This window comes from Helicoverpa armigera, chromosome 14, assembly GCF_030705265.1.
Source record: "Helicoverpa armigera isolate CAAS_96S chromosome 14, ASM3070526v1, whole genome shotgun sequence".
NCBI lineage: Eukaryota > Metazoa > Arthropoda > Insecta > Lepidoptera > Noctuidae > Helicoverpa > Helicoverpa armigera.
The window spans coordinates 11521011-11543330 of NC_087133.1; the positions used below are offsets into that span (position 1 = coordinate 11521011).

At 38.7% G+C, this 22320-nt stretch overlaps 4 protein-coding genes across 9 annotated transcripts in view; 2 read left to right on the plus strand and 2 right to left on the minus strand.

Moving 5' to 3' along the window:
* Window positions 1-13928, plus strand: part of LOC110375067 (uncharacterized) — a 142369-nt gene extending 128441 nt beyond the window's left edge. Inside the window, exons 2-4 of the mRNA XM_021333039.3 lie at window positions 1758-1988; window positions 12418-12505; window positions 12889-13928. Of these exons, the coding sequence (XP_021188714.3) occupies window positions 1758-1988; window positions 12418-12505; window positions 12889-13045 (476 nt within the window). The 3' untranslated portion in view covers window positions 13046-13928. The remainder of the gene's footprint in view (window positions 1-1757; window positions 1989-12417; window positions 12506-12888) is intronic.
* Window positions 2141-4519, plus strand: LOC110375065 (uncharacterized). Its single transcript, XM_021333037.3, has 3 exons — window positions 2141-2486; window positions 2954-3105; window positions 3278-4519. The coding sequence occupies exons 1-3, from the start codon at window positions 2304-2306 to the stop codon at window positions 3546-3548; spliced, it is 606 nt and encodes a 201-aa protein (XP_021188712.1). The 5' UTR covers window positions 2141-2303; the 3' UTR covers window positions 3549-4519.
* On the minus strand, window positions 4712-12292 carry LOC110375066 (uncharacterized). 2 transcript variants are annotated; one of them, XM_021333038.3, is made up of 6 exons: window positions 12015-12292; window positions 8374-8563; window positions 7418-7528; window positions 6562-6659; window positions 5283-5342; window positions 4712-4953 (listed from the first exon to the last, which is right to left on the minus strand). In XM_021333038.3, the coding sequence occupies exons 1-6, from the start codon at window positions 12073-12075 to the stop codon at window positions 4895-4897; spliced, it is 579 nt and encodes a 192-aa protein (XP_021188713.2). In that variant the 5' UTR covers window positions 12076-12292; the 3' UTR covers window positions 4712-4894. The 2 variants fall into 2 exon arrangements, with proteins under 2 accessions (XP_021188713.2, XP_049693282.1); XM_049837325.2 differs by lacking the exon at window positions 6562-6659.
* A 1096-nt stretch (window positions 13929-15024) lies between the features above and the next one.
* LOC110375088 (FMR1 autosomal homolog 1 homolog A) overlaps window positions 15025-22320 on the minus strand; it is a 33664-nt gene continuing 26368 nt past the window's right edge. For 2 of the 5 annotated variants that reach the window (XM_064037868.1, XM_064037869.1), the window contains exons 11-14: window positions 19175-19407; window positions 18143-18230; window positions 16322-16393; window positions 15025-15524 (exon numbers count right to left, since the gene is read on the minus strand). In XM_064037868.1, coding sequence (XP_063893938.1) covers window positions 15295-15524; window positions 16322-16393; window positions 18143-18230; window positions 19175-19407 — 623 coding nt within the window. In that variant the 3' untranslated portion in view covers window positions 15025-15294. Of the gene's footprint in view, window positions 15525-16321; window positions 16394-16941; window positions 17230-18142; window positions 18231-19174; window positions 19408-22320 lie in introns of those variants that run through there. The other 3 variants (XM_064037871.1, XM_064037872.1, XM_064037873.1) reach the window with 3 other exon arrangements.

Below are 22320 nucleotides of genomic sequence, written 5' to 3' on the forward strand. Positions count from 1 at the left end.
CCTATGTATTCCTACAACTTTCGAAAGTTGCCCTCTATTTCTCAGGGTTTCCATCATCAGATCTTGACCTGATGACAATGGGACTACCTCAGAAGTATCGCTATCGAACAAAAAAGAAACATCAAAATTGATTAATAAATGGCTGAGTAATCGCGAAACAAACATACAAAAAAAAATCGGTCGAATCGAGAACCTCCGCTTTTTGGGAAGTCGGTTAAAAAGTTTGTGATTCAGTAAGCTGTTCTTTAATTTTGCTCAAAAGAACAACCAATAATACTGCCCTGCTTATTGCAAACGCAGAACTTGTAAAATGGCGGTTTGGAGATAAACGCGGTAAACTTATTTCTTCATATCTAATGGAGAAATATCCGTTAAATAACATTTAAGGTGTGACTTAAAAATAGTAAAAAATCTAGCTTTCTATTGGTATATGATTGAGTTTGGCGTCCAACCGGGGACGCCTTGATTTAGGTATTTTGCTAGAAACAGGCTGTGAGATTAAATGAATGAATGATTATGTACTTACAGGATGCCAGGAACACGAGGATCACAACACCAGAGCACTTTTAGTCGTATTCACAGGTTTAACTTGATTTTTTACACCGCGCGCGCAGTTATCGATGCCGGCCGGCCATTGCTGAGTTTGAAACTGGAGTTTTGTCTATGAGTTCAATAGATGGCGTTCGTTGCTTTATGATTATGTAGAATAGGGAGGGGAAAGGAAGTATCCCAAAGCCTGTTCAGTATATTTTTTCTTTACTTAGGTACTTTATTGTCTTATTTTGATAAATCGGTACTGCATTTTCATCAACTTTCTGGGCTTGCGAGCTTTACCGTATTACCAAGACTAAATGCAGTAATAGTGTTTATTACTGCAAAATTCAAACCTACCTAGCACATGCTCAATAGGTACTGTGTTTGTAATTAGCACAAATTTTATATTTTGATGCCTGGCACTAGTTAAATTAGCTTCTGTCAAATGTATAAATGACTAACAAACGAAATAAGACAAAGGAAGGTAGGTATGATAAAAAAAAATACTTAGCTTAAATAATTAACGCAAACTGAAAACGCAGTACTGTAGAATATACTGCGTTTAGGCTTAGAATCGCAAGAGTAGGTTTTTGTTATTTTTGCTTCATTCAAATCCAGTAATGGTGACTACTGCGTTTGGCTTTAGCTAGTATTCGATTTACCTAAAAAGTTAAATGCTAATAGCATATACAGTAAACGTAGCAAGTACTGCATAATTTTGTAGCATATGCTTAATGCTGCGTTTCAAGTTACGTTAAAAACACGTTTATAATAAGATTTTTTTACGTATGTATAGAATATATCCTTAGGATGTGATTTATGCAAAAAAGTGAAATTCTCAAAAATGTCGATAACTGCAACTTACTGCAAGTACAATTAGTAAGGCTGAATACCTTCGTGTAGTTTAAAATTTTTATGGCAATTAACCTGCGATCAGTTAACTTTAAACTTTCAGATACAGTTAATAGGCGCAACTTACTTAAATCTTACTTAGGTAGGTACTTATTTATTTTACACGCATTGAAAGAATGCGTGTAAAAATGAATAACATTTTGACTTAATATGACGTATTTAGTAGCTAGTTAGAAGTCCTGTGGTTATCTCAAGAACAGATTTTATTTTGCCAATAGGTTCGATTTATTTGGTATTCTCAACCATGTACATATTTTCCTGGAAAATTTATATGCCACAGGAATAAAACAGGTTTTTCTGATATTTTCCAGAATCGAGACCTCCGCGAAAGAATTACAATCAGTTGTCCTCGAACGAGAAGCTCGATAACAGACAGACAGATGATGTTCACATTGAGGAAGCAGAAGCCGAGTCAGATGCCAGTAGCACCGATTTGGATGAACGTGACACCGGCGGAGTATGCCCACCGTGTGCGCACGACCGATATAATAACAATGTTCGTCGACATGCACATGATGACTTCAGCGATGATACAGATTATGGTACGTTTAATTACTCACAAAGTTATACTTTTATGGCACAAAAACGTTAACGGAAATAATTACTAAAAGTAAAACCGACTAAAAGTCAATCGATACGTTTTGGGAGCATGCGCAGCACTAGTGAAAATTCTTGTCTGTGGTATTGTCAGTTCGCAAAGTTGTCATATGATTTGACGTTTGAGATTTTACTCATCAGCCGTAAAGTGGGCAGTGTTATTATTATTCACTTGTAGAATTATTGTTTATCAAAATAGATCAAACTTTTATTTTATGTGCTAAAACGTGCTAAACGGGACCAAAGTGATCTAACCTAAAATGGCGAACTTGAAGACAGACTTGGATCAATATTTACTGAAAAATGAAAGTCGTCGAAGTTACAACTTCAGTTTACCTTCATTCTCTACTCCTAGTTTTATGCAAAGAAGTACGGATGAGAGCCCTAGCACCAATAGTACCGCATCATGGTTCGAAAATGTACAGAAAGAGTACTTCACTTTGGTAAGTAATGAGAATGTTTAATTAATTTGTGTATGAATCATTCAGCTATGACTTTGTTTGTGATGCGGACAACACAATACAATAACGTTGCTATCAATTACATCATTTATAACTGGTTTGCGAATAACTAGATCCCACATTACCCATGTGAACACATTTGTGTTGTGAAAAAAACCTGTACAAATATTTCAGTAATGTTTTTACTACAGTACTAGTTATTTAGATTGAGGTCATGCATCTAGTTTGTAGGAGATTGGCAATATTAGTCTTATATTTAATTAACAGGCAAACAAGTCATAACTACTATTCCAATCCATTACCTGTGTCTAGCAATATGCTGTTAGAATAATGTAAATATTTTATTTTTGTTATTATGACAATAGATGTATGATAAAATAATGTATAATTGCTGTTTATGACAATAGGAATGAACTCAACCTCTTTTGACACATAACATCTGTTTTCAGAGCCGGACACAAAGGTTTATGGGCTTTGGTATATGTTTATTCTTTGGAGTACTATGTTTTATCCTGTCATTCCTCTACATACCCATACTGCTGCTCCAAGCCAGGAAGTTTGCACTGCTATTCACATTAGGAAGCATGTTTTTTATAATCAGGTAAGGTTCCAAAGGTATTGCCAAGTTAGGCATGTATGCAACAATGATATTCAAGCATTATAATTGAATTAGCTTTGAATCATGTCAGTATTTAGAATTCATCAATAAATGTTACTTCAATTATAAAGAATACATTGCTGTTGGCTAGTTTCTAATGATATTTCCGTAACAGTTTCAGTTTCCTGTATGGCCCATGGAACCACTTGAAGTCCATGTTCAGTAAAGAGCGAGCACTCACAACCTCTCTGTACATGCTGACGCTCATAGCCACGTTGTACTGTGCACTGCACTTGCAGAGCACGCCATGGACAATTGTATGTGCCGTCTTACAAGTAGTAGCACTTCTATGGATGATGATGGGATCCATTCCCGGTGGATCATCCGGCATGCGGTTCTTCGGCAGCATGTTCAAGTCATCTGTATCCAATACGTTACCAATATAACACAACATGAACCCTGACTGCTACAATTTACTATAAACACTTTGATATAAGTTTTGATACAAGTAAATAAGATTGTTATTTTTATACATATAGGAGATAAAATCGTGGTTTTAAGGTTATCTGAACTAAAGAAAATTTTGTAACATTGAACATTGTCTTGTTCTCTTTATTCATGGATTAACAATTAAAAATAACTGATTTTGAATTTGATATGAAACTTGAATAAAATTCTCCAGTTCCACTCCTCGTGTTGAAAAATATTTGCCTTAAGAAAGACTTTAATTGCTTTAAGCTTCAGTAAAAAATTTAAATGAATTTATGAAATTGTGTAAATTATGTTAAGTCCTAAGATACGCATCAAGTAGCTCAAAATAACCGAAACAAACGACACAATATGTAGTAATGACGATAGATTGCAGCTAAGTATATGAATGTTAACATAATGAATTTCAAATTCATTGCGTGTTGGCGTCATGTTTGCAATCGCATCGGGTCACTGAACGCGAATTTTAACTGTTCAATAGGTCAATGTATTTGTATTTACTCCATTGCCCTATAAAAGTGAACTGGTTGGCAAAATTAGCGAGATGTTAGCAGCTGTTGAAGACCTAAAATAATGAGCTATAAATTCTTTAGGTTCTAATTTATACTATTTCAATGGCACGTCAATATTATCTGTTCCTAATTTTCGTTTTCAATGTATGAGTGTTCTCGATATACATATTTAAAGGATTGTGATTTTTATTTTTAATCTATTTATGAATGTTATCTTGCCTTAAGGATGTTGTTCGCATTTATCGAATATTCTATCAGAATTTTTAGATTATACTTGTCTCATCTACTGCCTTGCGAACGAATATCTGTTATCAATAGTTATGCTCAAACTTATTAAAAATCTAGTTACAATAATATTTTTTGTAGAAAGATTTATTCAAATAAACTTGGACCTTTTCTTAAGTTCTATTATGGAAGCCCTTTATTACTTATTTTATATCCTGTGGAGAAACAAGTTTATTTCTTTATCCTTATTAGATAAGTAATATTCGGAAGCATTGTTGTTGCCACTTTTTACCAGAGTAAGCGAAGTTGTGTCCTTAGGACGATGCGGTCGGAAGCTAGCTTATATTTTGGCCTTGGATACTAAAACAAGTTGCCTATCAGTTTTCCAGGAATTTATTTACACTACACATAATATAGGTGTATCTAACAATGAATGGCTTTCAAGTGCATACCGCCATGTTTTTAAAAGTATCAGTATTTCTTCACAATTTGTTAACTGGCATCATTGCCAAAGTTGGATAATAACTGCCACTCTTCACGTAAAGTCTACTAGTAGGTATTTATTTCTAGTAATTATTTGGCCAGTAATAGCCATCCCCTATGTGTGAATCTTTTGAGTTCTCACCTGAAAACAAATATTTTTTTTTTATCATTTTCGCCTTGATTCTCCTTGTGAATATGATTTTAACATTGTAAGAAGGTTGATAAAACGATTGGAGATATGAGCCGGGTCGATCTATCATGGATGTGGGATTGTAAAATAGTTAAGTACCTCGGAACTGGATTGCTTAGGGCTCCATAAGGTATTATTATGGTTTGAGGCGACATGAGCCTGATACTCATTTACACGCCACCTACATACGAGGGGGAGGGACTCATCCGATGATTGACTCCAAAAAAATGCATGTAGGTGATTTAAGATACTAAACACAATGTTAATAAAACTGAACTTACGGTGAACTTTCTTGTTGGGTTTGAGCTTGTAACATGCCCCCATATGTGTGGCTTGCCAAACTATGACATACAAAACGAAAGTATCAAAACATTGATGGAATTTTCGTTTCCGATGGAAGTTCCTTATCAGGTGGCAACAAGGTTCGCGCCTATAATATTTGGGTCATGCCAGTCCTGATGTACTCCTTCGGCATACTCAAATGGACTCAAACTTAATTGGATGCAGGATGCCTTGGATAGGAGAGTCCGCACACTGCTGACCGCAGAACGAATGCATCACCCATGAGATGATGAGACTGTATACATTCCACGGAAATGTAAAAAAAAACAACCGTGAGGTGTGCAGTCTCAGGGAATATCTTCTCAAAAGCGACGTGGGTATGCACCGTGATATGGTAGCAGTGGACAGAGGACCCACCCCGCTATCGTTGGCAAATCAGAACTAGCGCAGAGCTGTGGTACTAACTACCCATGATCGCAGGGAGGTATGGCAGAGCAAACAGCTACATGGACGCTTCTTCGGAGCTCTTCATGGCCCCGATGTAGACTTCAATGCGTCCGTAGCTTGGCTACGCTTCGGTGACCTGTTTGGAGAAACCGAAGGGTTTGTATGTGCAATTATGGACGAATAACTACCGGAGGTAATATTATGAAAGACGGGACGGTTGTCATATGTCGGGCATGTCACCATCCGGGTGAGTCTATCAGACATATTATAATATCTGGTTGTTCTCGTTTGGCTAACGTTGAATATTTGCAGAGGCATAACCAAGTGGCCAAGATCATCCACCAGCAGCTTGATCTTCAATACAAACTTGTAGATCTTGAGGTGCCAGGAGGTACTACAAGTATGCGCCCGACCCAATCCTCGAAAAGGACCATATCACGTTGCACTGGGATAGATCTATCATCACTGACAGGACTATTGCAGCCAATAAGCCTGATATAGTGGTGATAGATCGATTAGCCCACCGCACGATGATAATAATCGATGTCACCGTTCCGCATGACGAGAACCTCGTGAAAGCTGAGAAAGAGAAACAAATAAAGTATCTTGACTTAGCGCACGAGGTTGTCGACATGGCTGTTATTGTGCCGATTGTCGTTACGGCCAATGGTCTAATAGCCAAGAGCCTCGATCAACCTACCTTGGACCTTGTGCCCGATATCGGGGGCCATCAATTTTTTATTTTTAAATGTTTTTTTTTATAAGTCATTTAATATTTAAAAATGTAAATGATATGTTGTGAAATAAATAAATGAACTAACAAACACAAACCTTCATATCTTTCCATGCAATTGGTGAAAAGCAACATGCAGTAATTCTTGAAAGTAAAATACTTATTATAAACTGTTCGGGCACATATTCTTCCGGTCCTAGTAAAACGATGAGTAATTGGATTAAACCTATTATAAGAATAAGCACTGATCGATCATGGGACTATTGCCGCACGGAATTAAAAAAGATCAAACTCGTCTTTCTTTTTCTTCCGTCTGTTGTAAAAAAAAGTCGTGATGGCCTAGTGGGTAAAGGACCAACCTCTCAAGTATGAGGGCGCGGGTTTGATCCCAGGTCAGGTAAGTGCCAATGCAACTTTTCTAAGTTTGTATGTACTTTCTAAGTATATCTTAGACATCATCGACTGTGTTTCGGATGGCACGTTAAACTGTAGGTCCCGGCTGTCATTGAACATCCTTGGCAGTCGTTACGGGTAGTCAGAAGCCGGTAAGTCTGACACCAGTCTAACCAAGGGGTATCGGGTTGCCCGGTAACTGGGTAACTGGGTTGAGGAGGTCAGATAGGCAGTCGCTTCTTGTAAAGCACTGGTACTCAGCTCAATCCGGTTAGACTGGAAGCCGACCTCAACATGATTGGGAAAAGGCTCGGAGGATGATGATGCTGTGTACGAAATGTATCCATCAGCTTTGTACCTACTTCCTTATAATTAGAATCATAAATAAAGCTGAAGTTTGTTTGAACGCGCGGCGCTAATCTCGGAAACTACTGGATCGATTTGAAAAAATCATTTATCGAGAAAGGCTTCTATTTATGAGCGAGCGCGGAGTAGATCCTACAGTTTGTAGGTGAAAGCATTAGCGGATTCTAGTATCTAGGTAATTTAATAATAACGTACTGGAAAGCTCTGAAACACTGCAATGCTATATAGTCGCACGGTTCATCCACTGAAACATAGGAAGGTGTAGTCCGTGTCTTTTTGGTTGTTGTAATTACTGCTTGTGAGAATCTATGAACAAATTATATACATTTATGGATATTAATATATATTATATACTATAATTAATATAAATTATATACATTAATGGAAAGGTGCTAGCTTCTAACCTCGCGACAGCGGCTTCTTATCGAGTGAGGTGTAGGTTTTGATCACCTAACTTGTGCCTGTTTTCTCAATTGCGCCAGCCGTGGAATTATAACAACGAGCGCTACTGGGACACCTGGGGCGCGATTCTACTGATTTTACTCAAGCGACATTCGATTCACATACGACTCAATTACGATTGAAGCGTAGGTATTTGGCATTCTGCTATTTTTTCTTTTGAATAAACGTTTTTATCCTATTCTGGGCTTCAATAATGAGTCATATTGTCTGCAAATTATTTACGATTGCAATATAATTTGAGAACAAACTACCGTATAAACCCAATGGCAGACCAATCGCAAACCAACCGAATGTTATTGGAATACGATTGGTCTTTTATTAGTAGCAGAATGCCCGATATGGTTAAAACTGCTATGGCGATTCCATTTCTATTCAATTTTAACATCATAAACTTTGCAGAATCGGGCGGGCCCTGCTCTACAATCATATTATAATCGATAGGGTATGCCTAATAATTGTGACATAAATTACCTGTAGAACAACAACTGTAAACATTATGATATGCATTAAAGTTGATTAAAGAATTGAGTATCGAGTATTAAATCACAGAAAAGGATAAACGTTTATTTAAAAGAAAAAATAGCGGAATGCTACATAGGTAGGTACGCTTCAATCGTAGTTAGATATCAATCGTGTGTCGCTTAAGTCAAATTAGCCCCTTGTAGTATTAAAATTAGGTAGGTACATACCTGTTAGCCGCGCCGTCTGCCTGAGCTTGTTTTCCTCCGCCTATCGCGCTTGCTTCTTCCTCTTCTTTGTTATCTTTACGCAGATTCGGCATGGAATACACGCTCGGCTCGTTAGGCCACACTGGTGGATTCTTCGGCAATTTTTTTGCCATTTTTGTCGTAACTCCATCCACATAGGAGTAAGACGATGCTACGAAAATATTGATCTATCGTTATCCTTAGGTACATACTTCCTTATCCTTTATTTAAGCCTTCACGTTAAATATGTACCTACCTACTGATTGTATGGTACCTAAAGGACAGAGCTGTCGCAACTCATCCATCCGACATGGTTGAAAATTCACTTTCCTACTAAACATTCATTCCATTCAGGGGCACGACAGTACATAGGGGTGGCACATGAATGAGGGAAATACACAACGAGAGTTAACCAGCGGCGGGGCGAGGCCCTCGTGCCTCGGCAAGTTGAGACGCACAGGGGCCCGATTCTCCTAAGTTAATAATGTCAAAATCGAATAGAAATCGAATCGCAATATGATCGCAATAGCAGTTTTAACCATATCGGGCATTCTGCTACTAATAAAAGACCAATCGTATTCGATTGACATTTGATTGGTGAGCGATTGGTCTGCTATTTTGGTAATTTTGGTCTATACCAGTGGTTCTTAACCTTTTTGACATGAGGGACCACTTTAACTAAAGTTGGTCTTGCCGGGGACCACCTCATCGGCTTACCTAAATAAGCACTCAAAACTGAATTTTTGGGTCAGTTCTACTCAAAGCTAAACGCATGTCGGCAGTTGTGTAGGTAAGCAAATGCAAATAAAGAAAAAGTTCTACATAGGCAACCGTTCCAAATGCGCGAGCGAAGCGAGCGCGAAATTTTTATCGGAGTTAAACCAAATATTACGTAAAATGTAGCCCAAACGTACTTAACTTTTTGTTTGTTGACAAATGCAAAAGTAAGGGCATATAGTCCCTAAATACGCGAGCGAAGCGAGCGCGAAATTTTTATCGGATTTCAACCAAATATTACGTAAAATTTAGCCCAAACGTACTTAACTTTTTGTTTGTTGACAAATGCCAAAATAAGGGCATACAGTTTCTGAATACGCGAGCGAAGCGAGCGCGAAATTTTAATAATTTTTTAAGACTCAAAACCAAAATTACGTAAAATGTAGCTCAAACATACATTTTTATGAATGGGGGGACTAGGTACGACACACCCGATATACGTCCATGCGAAAATCCCCGCTCGCAATTATAAGTTGATAAAAATTAAGTTAGATAACGTATAGCAACGTCGCGAAGCTAAGCTTCGCGGACCACTTGGAATGCCTCCAGGGACCACCAGTGGTCCGCGGACCACCGGTTAAGAACCACTGGTCTATACGGTAGTTTGCTGTACAATTATTTTGCAATCGTAAATCATTTGCAGACAAAATGATTCATTATTGAATGACAGAAAAGGATAAAAACGATTATTTCAAAGAAAAAATAGCGGAATGCCACATACGCTTCAATCGTAATCGAGTCGGGATCGGATCTCAGTCGAATCGAGTCGAGCGTGAATCGTATGACGCTTAAGTAAAATTAGGAGAATCGGGCCCCAGGGCAGAGATCCGCCAAGACCTCATTGCGGAATGGGAGCAGCACTCCGCTGTCGCGGCGGTAAGGCCCATACTGAAGGAGTGGCTGGAGCGACGCCACGGCGCCCTCAGCTTCCGGCTGACGCAGGTTCTTACCGGACATGGGTGTTTTGGAAAGTTTCTGTGTCGCATAGCCACAGAAATCATATGCCACCACTGTGGCATATGCAGCGAAGACTCGGCGCTGCACACAATGGTGGAGTGCACAGCATGGGCAACGCAGCGCCGTGATCTTGCGGCAGCAGTAGATGCTGCGGGAAGTCGTTCGATGCCGGCTGTCGTTTCCTGCATGGTCGGCAGCGAAGAATTGTGGAACGCCGTCGCTTCCTTTTGTGAGGATGTGATGGTTTGACACAGAGGGTGACAGGGTCCGCTTTTGAACATCTGGCGGGCTAATAGGTACCTGTCGGGGGCGCGGAAGAATGCTTTGGCGTTACCCGTGCCCTCGACAATAGGTAATTGAAGGCAACACTGTGTGGATTTTTAGCCTGTAAGAGTCCGGGACATCGACCCCAGGTGGAGGAAAGCCCATGAGGATTTTCCCCTGCCAAAAAATAGTACAAAGAGTACGATTTTTGCCGCGTGGGCTAATTCGACCATCTAAATGGCCATTCGGTACTTGGGGGAATACGTAAAACAGCAGTACCTACATAAGAGAGTACATTGGTGTAGGTAGTACCATAAATAAGTATTTAAGTAGGTATTGGTGTACCTAAACATAAGGTTTATTAGGGTAGAGTTTAAAAAACCGGCCAAGTGCGAGTCGGACTCGTGCACGAAGGGTTCCGTAAATTACAGTTAAATCAACCTATCTCAAAAACTATAAGAGATACTTTGATCAAACCAAAAATCGTTGAAAGAGTTAATTAGCATGCATCACCTCTATTTTTTTTAGAATTTTATACCCCGTAGTTATAAAAATAGAGGGGGGGGGACATACTTTTTACGACTTTGAGAGCTGATATCTCAAAAACCGTTCACTTTAAGAAAAATGTTTTTTAGAAAACTTTATATCATTTTAAAAGACCTTTCCATTGATACCCCACACGGGTATGTACATCGAAAAAAAAAATTTCATCCCTCAGTTACATGTATGGGGGGCCCCACCCCCAATTCTTTTTTTTACTATTTAGTGTCATATTTTTGTAGCGGTTCATACAACACATATTCCCATCAAATTTCATCACTGTAGTACTTATAGTTTCCGAGTAAATCGGCTGTGACAGACGGACAGACGGACAGACGGACAGACGGACAGACGGACAGACGGACATGACGAAACTATAAGGGTTCCGTTTTTGCCATTTTGGCTACGGAACCCTAAAAACGGAGTAGTTACCTACACCCGTATAAGGCTAAGAACTCACGAAGCGATTTTCACCCGCGACCGCCGCGGCTGCGGGCCCGTAGCTTCTGTAGAATGCAGATATACATGTAAAAAATTAAAGCACATTTCACGACGCGTTTTACGCCCGCAGTCTGCGCGTTTGTTTGCGGGTCCCGCTGCACCGGCGGGCAACTAGTAGAATCGCGCGGGCCGCGGTCACCCGCAGCCTCGGCGGGTTGCGCCCACGCGCTCCGCGGTCGATTGGCCGGCGATCGCAGTAGCGCAGAGGCTGCCCGTCTTGCGTCTTGCGATCATTGCCCGCCACGTTTGCGGGCGATAATCTCAACCGCTACGGCTGTGTAACCGCGCAAATAACCGGTCTCGTGAGTTTGGAAATAAAAACGCAGTTCCGCCACCGCGGCGGGCACGGTTCAAAATCGCTCCGTGAGTTCTTAGCCTAAGAGAGTTCATCGAGGTAGGGACCTTGTAGGGGAAGAACATAAGGGACTTGACAGAGTGAGTACCTAACATGAAAATAAGCACGTCACAAGTACCTAAATTAGGATTGTAGGCAAACCCACATTGCCCACGACAGTAAATCCACTGACATTACAAAATCCAATTTTGGTTTCTGTACATAGATGGGCCCCTACGTCAGTACTTACGTAAAAGTAACACTGCTTGATAAACGAAAACTAACTTGTTATTCAAAGGCGTACAGCACATATTCTATGTTGTTTATTCTTTAGTAAAGAAAACAGTATACAAGCGAATATTATCTACTTAAAAATGCGTTTGAAAATAATGTGCCTATAACAATATTGAATGTTAGTAAGTAACGATAACAACAAATAATTTTTCCATTCATTTAATGTAAGGAAATTCAATTAATCTTTACTCGTAAAATCCATCCTGGATGTACCTACATAATATCGTACGTATGACTTGTGCTTGTGCTTATGAGTAGCGAAAACTGTTTGTTGACTTACAATGAACTACCTTCGAAGATGGGAGAAGTGTTATGGTAATTCCTTAAGGAATAATAATAAGTAGACATTTTAATTTCAGACGAAGCTCTCACTTGCAACGTGTGCGACCGGTCGTTTCCAACGCGTCGTCAACTCGGCGATCATCAACAGAAGAAACGACATTTTGGGTAAGCAAGCAAAACCTATCTTATTTTAAATAATTAGGTGAAAGTAAAACCTCATTAAGGTAGAACTTTTTCCGGTGAAAATCCAATTTTTTCCCAGGCAACAAAAACTTTAAATTAAAATACAGGAACACCCAAAATATGAATGTTGTACCTAATGTAGACGGTAGTGGGATCTGTAATGTTAATTTTATGAAGTCTTTTCGGAGACCTTCTCCTGGTACGTAAAATATTCAGGTATCTTAGCGGATGGCCTGAAGAGCAGAAAGATGCTCCCTAAAATATCCTTTGTAATATGACCACCAATTTATAGGGATCAGGGAAAACCCAAATAAGGGCGATTTCTGTTACACCTTTAACTTATAATGTAATTGGTGACATTTCAGATGCAGCGCGTGTGACAGCCTGTTTCCCTCGCTGATGGCACTAGAGCACCACAAAGAGGAGTTCCAGCACTGGAGCGACTCCTCGTACTGCTCGCACTCAGACTCTGAGGACAGTGACCTCGAGACGTGCCACGAGGACAAGCATCGACTACTCTAATGCCACCACCTCATTATTGCCGGGGAGAAGCCCACTGAGTTGGGCACATTTGTTTGAACAGCTTTGTACGATTCTTCTGGTATAGGCAAGCGGGTGGCTATCACTTTTGTGTGTATATTTTGTATGTTCGCAAAGATTTGAGAACTATCAAGTTTGTTTTAAAAATAGTCTAATTTCCGTTAAGTGGTTGAAATGCAGGAATTGCAAAAAATTTTGCAAATATGCGGACTTGATAAATTTGTGCCAGCACATCTATTGTAGAACCGGTGCACTAAGATATTTATTATTGTTTGACTATTGATAAAAAAAAAGGTTTACTTTATATGGTTGGCTATTTTATGGAATAGAGGATTTATGAAATCTTCCATTTCACTCCTGCATACAATTTAAGTGATAGATAGCCACACGCTTGACTAGCCTGTACAATGTCAACAAAGGTCTAAATATTCTGATATCAAGTGTATTGCTGTCATTAGACGTCTACTCCATCTATAGGTAATAAAGGTATTAAAACTCAAACAGGTCAGTAAAAAACGCATATATTTTTATGCCATGAATCAAAATTATATCTGGGTCTTAAAGACTTCAGTGTTTACTTAAAAAGTATACAATGTTAATGAATTTACAAAAACAATGTTTCTTTTTCATATTAGTCACCATTGTGACTTTTCAAATGTATGTTTATAATAGGAAAGAATTACAGTATTCCTAAGTATATAATACTATATATACTGAAGCCTAATTATTGTACAGTGTAGACACATATCATTTTGTACAAGCAAACGTACCTACTACGTAAAGGAATCTATGTGAAGTGAATAGAAACAAACAATCATAAACTGTGTGATTTTCATGAATTGTCTAAGAATAACTACATAAATACTTATTTAGTCTAAGTACTTAAAACAAAGACAACCATTTTGAAGAAGACTTGGGTTATTAATTTAGTATTGCACATAGCATACATTTTTTATTGAAATCAACATTCTATGTTTTCTACACTGTTAATACATAGGTACATTAATAATCTGGGATGAAATAGAACTAACAGAACTGGACGAAAACAATCAAGTCTTTTCCAGTATCTGTATTCGTCAATTTCGTTTACATTGACTACGAAATCTACGTAATCATTTAGGTTTTTTTTTGTCATTTTCATATTTTTTTCATTTGCAAAATAGATTGGAAACATAGCATAGACCATCATTATATTACTAGCTCAAAAAACAAATAGAATAAAGTACATTTTGGGAGGACACATAGCTGTAAAGTCAATTCGTAATACTTAATGTCACAAAACTCTCAACTGAATCTGAAACGAATCTTAGTTTTCATGTCTAGTAGGTATTCTTGGAAGTTCTCGTGTACAAATATCAAATAACTAACAGTAGGTAAGTAAAAAATTGATGTCACATCCATGAAACTAGAAAGCTTGTTCACAAAACTAGTCAATCAACAATGGTAAAAGTAGTCAAAGTAAATTAGTCTTAAATTATTATAATATTTTGTCTCGTTTTTGTGTCCTCTACTTTTGTGAACATGGCATTTCTTTTCGCTTCACTTGAGTAGGTCCTGTCTCTTACCTGACGTCATATCTTTGTTAATACTTCCTAGTGATATCCCGGCAATAATGCATATCACGGTACTGTTTATGACTGATATTTTAGTCTAGATCTGTAAATATTTGTTAATATAGGTCTGTGTCATCAGAATCACATTAGAATTTTTAATTCTTAGTGCCACACCAAACTAAATGTATGTATCCCGCCCCCTTCCCTACCGAGGTACCTTTCGAGTTTATAGTATTATTAATTTAAGTATTAATTGTAACATTCCAACTAGTCATACTATTTTTATAAAGTGTTAATTGTATTTCAACATCGTAACGTGTATATTGTAAAAATTTGTAATGTCGCTACACTCTGTAATTTAGACAGGGAGGACGACGAAACGAACTATTCGTACAAATAAAAATACGATTGAAAATATGTACAGAAATGTTTATTTTATAGGAAATCACATAACCACAGAGTACAGGCTACGAACACGTATGTACTGCGCTATGTCCGATCTCCCATAAAGGTACCGAAAGGCCGCGATCGGCGCGTATCGTCCGGGGAGCGACGTACACATCTTTAATTTTCATATATCGAGTAATCAGGAATACAAATCACGAATCTCTTACAAAAGCATAATACGAGTAAGTCTAGTTTAGTTTAGGCCCCGGCGGCGGCGGGGCCGAGCGGGTGTCAGCCCGGCGGCCCAGCGCCTACGCGGTGCCGTTCAGCAGCGGCTCGGCCTTCGCCTTGGCCAGCGGGCTGCGGCGCTTGGCCGGGCCCGCCCGGGCCTCGCGCCCCTCGCCGCGGCCCTCGCCCGCCCGCCCGCCCGCGCGCCTCGCCCGCCCGCGCGCCTCCGCCCGCGCGCCTCGCCCGCCCGCCCGCCGCCCCGGCGCCGCTCAGCCCGTTCTTCCACCCGCCTCCTGCAACACCACCACGCTTACTGACGCAGCCCGACCCGACCCGCTCGTCTCTCTTTTACACGGATACCGTGCCCAAATAGACCGATTGGTTTTTTTTTGCACTAATCTTGTGCCACATCATTGTACGTGGTCATATTTATCATGCTTATAGAACAACGTGCTAAGCACGTAGGGGTCGTAAGTGAATTACGATAGTATCGAGGTCGAATTACAAATCTGAAAATTTTACATCATGTTTGCGAACAGCTCTAGATCATGCAACCGTTATGTTTCTACTACATTAAAATATGAAAAGCCGTGAAAACTAGAAGACTATAAATTTTTAGTGCAATACACACAAATTAAAACATGCATTTACTTACAAGTTAGTTGATTGTTCACAAATGATATATTTCAGTATGTGAAGTTACTTGTATGTACTTATTCGATTGTTTTTTTAAACAAAGTATGATTGTTATTTAGTAATTGTAGGTGCAATGGTTGACAATCATCACGCTGAACAAATTCTTTAGGTGTAAGTAGTGGAATTCAAACGTGTGAGTGTTTGTTGAGAGTGATATAGCTTGGTAAATTCGTTCGTGGCATTCCCATGATTCACGCGGTGCCGGGGTTGTTACCCTCACTCAATAGCGGTGGCACAGAGTTCTTCTGATTTCATATTTTTCCCAAAAGAATGATGAAAAGAACCTCAGTACTTATAAGAATTAAATTGAAGCTTTCTTTGTTTTTTTTGAATGAATATTTCGCTTGGGAACAATACAATAGAATAGTGTACGCGTGGAGCATGGTGTTGGTACCTGTCCTCCGGCGGCGGCGACGCGGCGCGGGGTTGCGCTGGCCGGCGTTGTGCTCGTCCGACGTGCCCGACTCTGGACAACATGCCAACTGTACGCCCTACCCGACTACTCACTACCGCAAACCATTCATCCCTCTACATATTATGTACTAATTAAAATGTAAAACGGGGTGCACGGAAACAAAAATAAACATATAAACAACATAATGCATAAATACACTTAAGAGATAAAAACACTACAACTACATTTTAACTAGCACATTCAGTAATATTTTCAGATTTTTCGATAAATATAATGGAATAAAATTTTGATTGCTTTAGCACTCATAATAGTAATACATAATTCGGTATTATGCTATAGGCGGTCGACAAACGGACATATTTTAAAAATATATTTACCATCTATATAATGTGTATCCAGTAAACAAGCAAAGACCATCATGTCCTTGTTGAATTCAATAATTATAAAACAAAGTTTTCACTTATTCGTGACGACGTAAGTATAATAGTATGAATCAAATAAGAAACAAAACAAAAGACTAGAGTAAATTGTGATCTTGTCACAAAACATAAATGATAACTTCGAATCTACATCCAAACAACTAAATTCAAACGCAAGGAATCTGATAATATTTTTATTTAAACATTAAAAGCCTATTAATCTTTTAACTAATTAATATCTAAGGACAATAACGTAGCTGCAAAGACTTCGTTTCTAAACGAGACGAATATCTTTATAATTATAATATAATTATAAACACAGCAGGCTTCCCGCTACCTACATTGTATCACAACCCGGAGCGGCCAGCAATGGATAACAACCGTAAAACGCGCAGTAGTTAACTTTGTTAAACTGACGCCAGAATTCTGGTAAACCGGCTTGCACCACCGCTCCCTAAGAAACAATCTCTGTCAACAATTCGAAAACACTTACTTTTAAGTTTGACCTGCTAAACTATTACACCACAGTGTTTCTGTCAACTTCCAATTGATAGAAACATCATGATGTTTCAACTATTATACTACGGCGTGTGGTTCAAGTGGGTATCGTTACTTCAAATGAAAAAAAAGGTGAAAGTGTGTTAGCAGTAAAACCGATGCATCTTGGCTACTGTAAAATCAACTGATTAGCTGCGCAATACACATTCCTAAAAGATCTACCGCGCAGCCACACCGTAACTTTAAGCTCGTCAAGGAACGTCGGCCATACTGTTAATTTTCACACCCACCTATTCGAAAAAGTACTTTTTTAATAAATAAATTCTGGCATCAAACGGTCCGCATAGGGTCCAGTTTGTCGAGCGCCCGTGTATGTACAATACGTACGATGTATCTTGGCAAGCCTAAAGTTAGTTGTTTGGCTGCGCAAAACAGTAGTATCCCACAAATAAATAGGCGGGTTGACAAGGTTAAACATACAATTCAACAAATAATAAGGAATATAGTACACCTATTTTTGTTATTAATAAAATTCGTGTCTAATATTTTTGGCTAATGTAAGACCTGGACTATAAATACGTCAACAGACATATATCTAATGCAGCTAATAGGCTAAGCCTGACGAGATGCATCGTGCGTATTGCAAGACTATGGCGTTATCCTAGGTGAACGACAAACGCGGAAACGCAAACCGAAAATATAAGTACAGTTCGCGTCAAAAACTTTTCCTATTCAGAAATTAGCCACCTAACCTTCTAAGTATGTTATATGTAGGAATGTGTTATTCATACATATTAAAGGGCTGAATGTAATTGTTAGGGGGCGACACAGGAGTGTCGGTCGCTCACATAGGACGCGGTAAGCAGTTAGCACTAAGTCGTACCTCTGTCCGCACTGGACACGTCCTGGCTGTCCAGCACGCTGCTTTCATCATCAGTTTGCCTTCGTCTGTCCTCACGTCGTCTGCCACTCTGGATACAAACGTTTGTCATTAGCTATTTTACTGTATCGTATTAGGTAAATATTTTAGTAGAAATGTGGTAAATAAGGTAAGTATAGTTAGTAACTTCATTAAATGAAAATAATTGTATATTAATAACTAACAATAATTAATATTAATGAATAATAATAATTTGATATGAATAATAACTGATATTAATAAATAATTGTAAATTATATAGGCAGATATTTTAATGATTGATAATGAATATTAATACATTTGGGGGATTTAAATAAATGTAGACAGTTAGAAGACTTAAATTACTTAACGCGCTGATACGGTCTCAAAAAAATGAATGTTAATTTTGCGTACCATTCACAATATTAATGGGTTCATGTTTTATTCCCAAGGGTGTTGGTATTTTGACCCACTGATATTTAAAAATGTTTTTAGCGAAGGTGTGTATTGTAGGAAGTCAAAATGAGTATGAGTGGAGCTGCGACACTGTTCGCGTTAATTACTGCGGCCCCGGTACATAAAAGGGCTCAAGAACGAACGTGGTAAGTCAGTAAGGCCGTATACAGAAAGAAAGCTGGAAGAAGCTGAAACTTATAAGCGTCTATCGGCGCTTGACAGCGCTGGTAACCCGCGCAGGAAAATATATGAACACGCGCCGATAAGCATAAGCGCTTATAAGTTTCCAGCTTTATTTCTGTATACGGCCTAAGGTTGATTTTACAGTCACGCTGATCGTGCGCTGACCATCAGCGCCGACGACTGAAAATATATGAAATTCTATGAAACGTTTTAGAATGATGCGTAGCTGTCAGCGTAGACGACGTTCAGACAAACTACACGCGTAGCTGTGAGTGCTAATGGTCAGTGTGAGTGTAAAATCGGCCTTAGAGTGCCTCAAGCTGCACTCATAGCGACAGACGCTGTACTCGCGGGGTTGGGCGGCGGGTGTGTACTGACGGGGTTGGGCGGGCGCGGCTGGCGCGGCGCGGCGGGGTGCGCGCGGCCGTTCTCCAGCGGCACGCGGCGCTCGTCGGGCCGCCGCTCCGCGCGGTCGGCGCGCTCGGGGCGCTCGGCGCGGTCGGCGCGGTCGGAGGAGCGGTTGGTGCGCGGCGCGCGGCCGCCGCGGGCGCGGTAGCCGGCGCTCTCGCTGCGGTCCTCGCCCAGCTCCGGCGTCATGCGCCGTCCGCCCGCTGCGGAAAACATAACACATTCAGTATTACAAAACATTATTATAATCATGTGTTTCGGTCGCCGCAAAGTAAGGTATTAAGTATCAAACATAGACAGCAATAGATATTGACTTAAATAATACTGCCGATATTCATTAAACTTTTATTTTATTATACATATAAACGAAATGTTTTTTTTTTCCATTGTTTATGCTGTGATTAAGTATCTAATCAATTTTCAAAAGAAAAGTAATCAACTAATATCATAAATGTGAAAGTAACTCTGCCTTTCTGTCTTTTCTTCACACCTAAACTACTGAACCAATTGGTGTGGAATAGGGTTGTCTCCTAGTATTCAGTCAATTAAAAATAGGTAATGCGCCGAAAGTTTACAAAACTAGAAACACGATAAGCTATATTATATTAATAATAACTGACCACATAATTTTTAAATAATTTATGAAATTTAAATTTATCGTCTATTACGTCACGTCCTTGAAAACGGCGAATCGAGTCCGATGTCGTCACTTAACATTGACAATGACAAGTATTTGACAGTGACAGTCTATGACAGGTATAACCTGAGAATTGATGTGTTGTTTTCTTCAGTTTTTATTTGTATTTGAGCAAAAGAAAGTTAGAAAAGAATTATGGAGAAAGGATTTATGAAAGCTAATCGTTTAATTGTCGTTCAATTCTTTGCTAATCACCAAGATGACACAAATATAACCTCAATAACAAACACAAACTTTACGTTCCTTTGCACAGTTTTATTTTAACGCGTACACAACTCAAAACATTACAGGTATTTTCTTTTGTGCCCAATGTTTAAAAATAATTAAAATGTTTAAAATATTTGTTTTGGTATCTATATTATAAGAATACATTATTAAAATTTAAAAATCAATGAGTTCTTTCTAATTAGTTTCTTTAGATGTGCAAAGTGTATAGGAACACATAGTATACTCTGACGTCACAGTCACGTGATCGAGCGTTTTCTGGGAAATGTTTTAAGAAAAATAGAAAAAATCGAATACATAAAATGTTAAGCGATTTAAGACGCAAAATTATAGGAGGGGTGGTCTTTAAATTATTTAGAAGCTATTTAAATAGATTTTCGAAAATTGGAAACAACCCTATTTGTTACAGACATAATTTGGAACGGGTATAATTTAGACGGCCACCAAAAATATTTTTAAGACTGTAAGCGTAAGCACCAAATAAAATAAACAACTCCAAGAAAAATCAATTGACTTTATTATGAGGGCCCTAAACTATATAATATTATGATCCAAAATAAAAGAAAAAACATCAGAAAAATATTATTTTTGGTTAATAAAATGGATCAAGGGTCACCAAATTCTATCCAACTCAAAGATTTTTTTACCCACCGGCCTGTACACATTATGGTATGCAATAAAGTTATTGAGTATTGAGTATATTAATTAGTATTTGGGAAATATTCTAGCGATCGTTAGCTTTATTACCCTAGTAAAAATTACCAAATTAGAAATCATGGTATTACATAATGGGGGCTACCGCTTTTTGTTTCACCAGATGGCGCAACTGTAGCGTGAGGTCTAACACTATGGCAATCAAAGTTCGTATTATGAGCGCTAAAACTTATATCTACATTAGATCATATGTATTACAATAGAACTATTAGCAGGCCTCCGTCACTCCATGTACTTGCGCGCTATAAGTGCCTACCGCCCAGCCGAGCGGTCTCGGTCCGCCGGCGGATCAAATTCAGTTGCGGTTTTCACAAGCGAAGCGCGCGCACGCCGTTCAATTTTTAACCGACTTCTAATAGTGCTGTTCGTTCGTACGCGCATTACGATGCCGTGTGGTGCCTTATGTGCTGTAACTTTAAAGATTTTTTTATTTTACCTACACACTGATGTATATAATTATGTTTTATCTAGGTTTCTTCTACAGTCAGCACCAATAGGTATATAAAACAAAACAAACTTTCAAAAATAATAAAACAAACTTTAAAAAAAGAGAACCGACTTCAAAACACTAAACCGTAAGAAATAATTTATTTTTTGATGTCGGTGCTTTTTCGATTCGTAATTACCAGCTGTTAGCACCAACATAAAAAAAAAACAATTTATTTCTTACGGCTTTGTGCCTTATTTGAAGTCGGTTCTCTTTTTTTAAGGCTTTTTTTTTTCATTTCTAGTGAACATCTCCGAAGATCATCATCAAACTAAGAAGTATTATACTTATTTTAAAACGTTCTCCTAAATGTAACAAATCCTTTTCTGAAAATCGCATCGATATCGGTTTAGCCAAACGCGAGATTATCGCGCACAAACATACATACCTATAAACCATACAAGTCAAACTTCTCAGTTTGGCCTGTACCTATGTCTAATCACCTCCTTTTTTTTTAAGTTGGTTAAATATTTTATAAATGATAAAATTTTTAACTGCCACATAAAAGTCAGAACATATTCACAGTTCTCAATAACATAGATAAAAAGTTATGTTAATTTAATTTTACCGAAGAGGCAGCCCTGCGATTACTGTGGAATCGCGCGGTGCGAAGCAATCACTGCTGTACGCTTGAGCATTTAGGCGCATTTTAGCATACAGTGGTTGCTGACGCGAAGGAGTAGGCAATTATCGTAATAGGTATTGGAAGTTTTCTACTGAGTGAAGTATCTGTAGTAATCTGTGCTATTAGTGTGAACGTATTGGCGATGCCACAGTGTTGCGCAGTGACGATTTGCTCGAAAAAGAAATGCGAACATAAGTTTCCGAAAGATTAAAGAGTGTCAAAGCAGTGACATTTATAGAACCCTGATCTGTATTTGCCATAATTAATCTAAAGTATTGTTGAATATTCACAATATTAATTTAATTAGAAATATAAACCCTCGCGCGTAAACAAACAGTGGCATTTGACGTTTCGAAGACCACGCTACA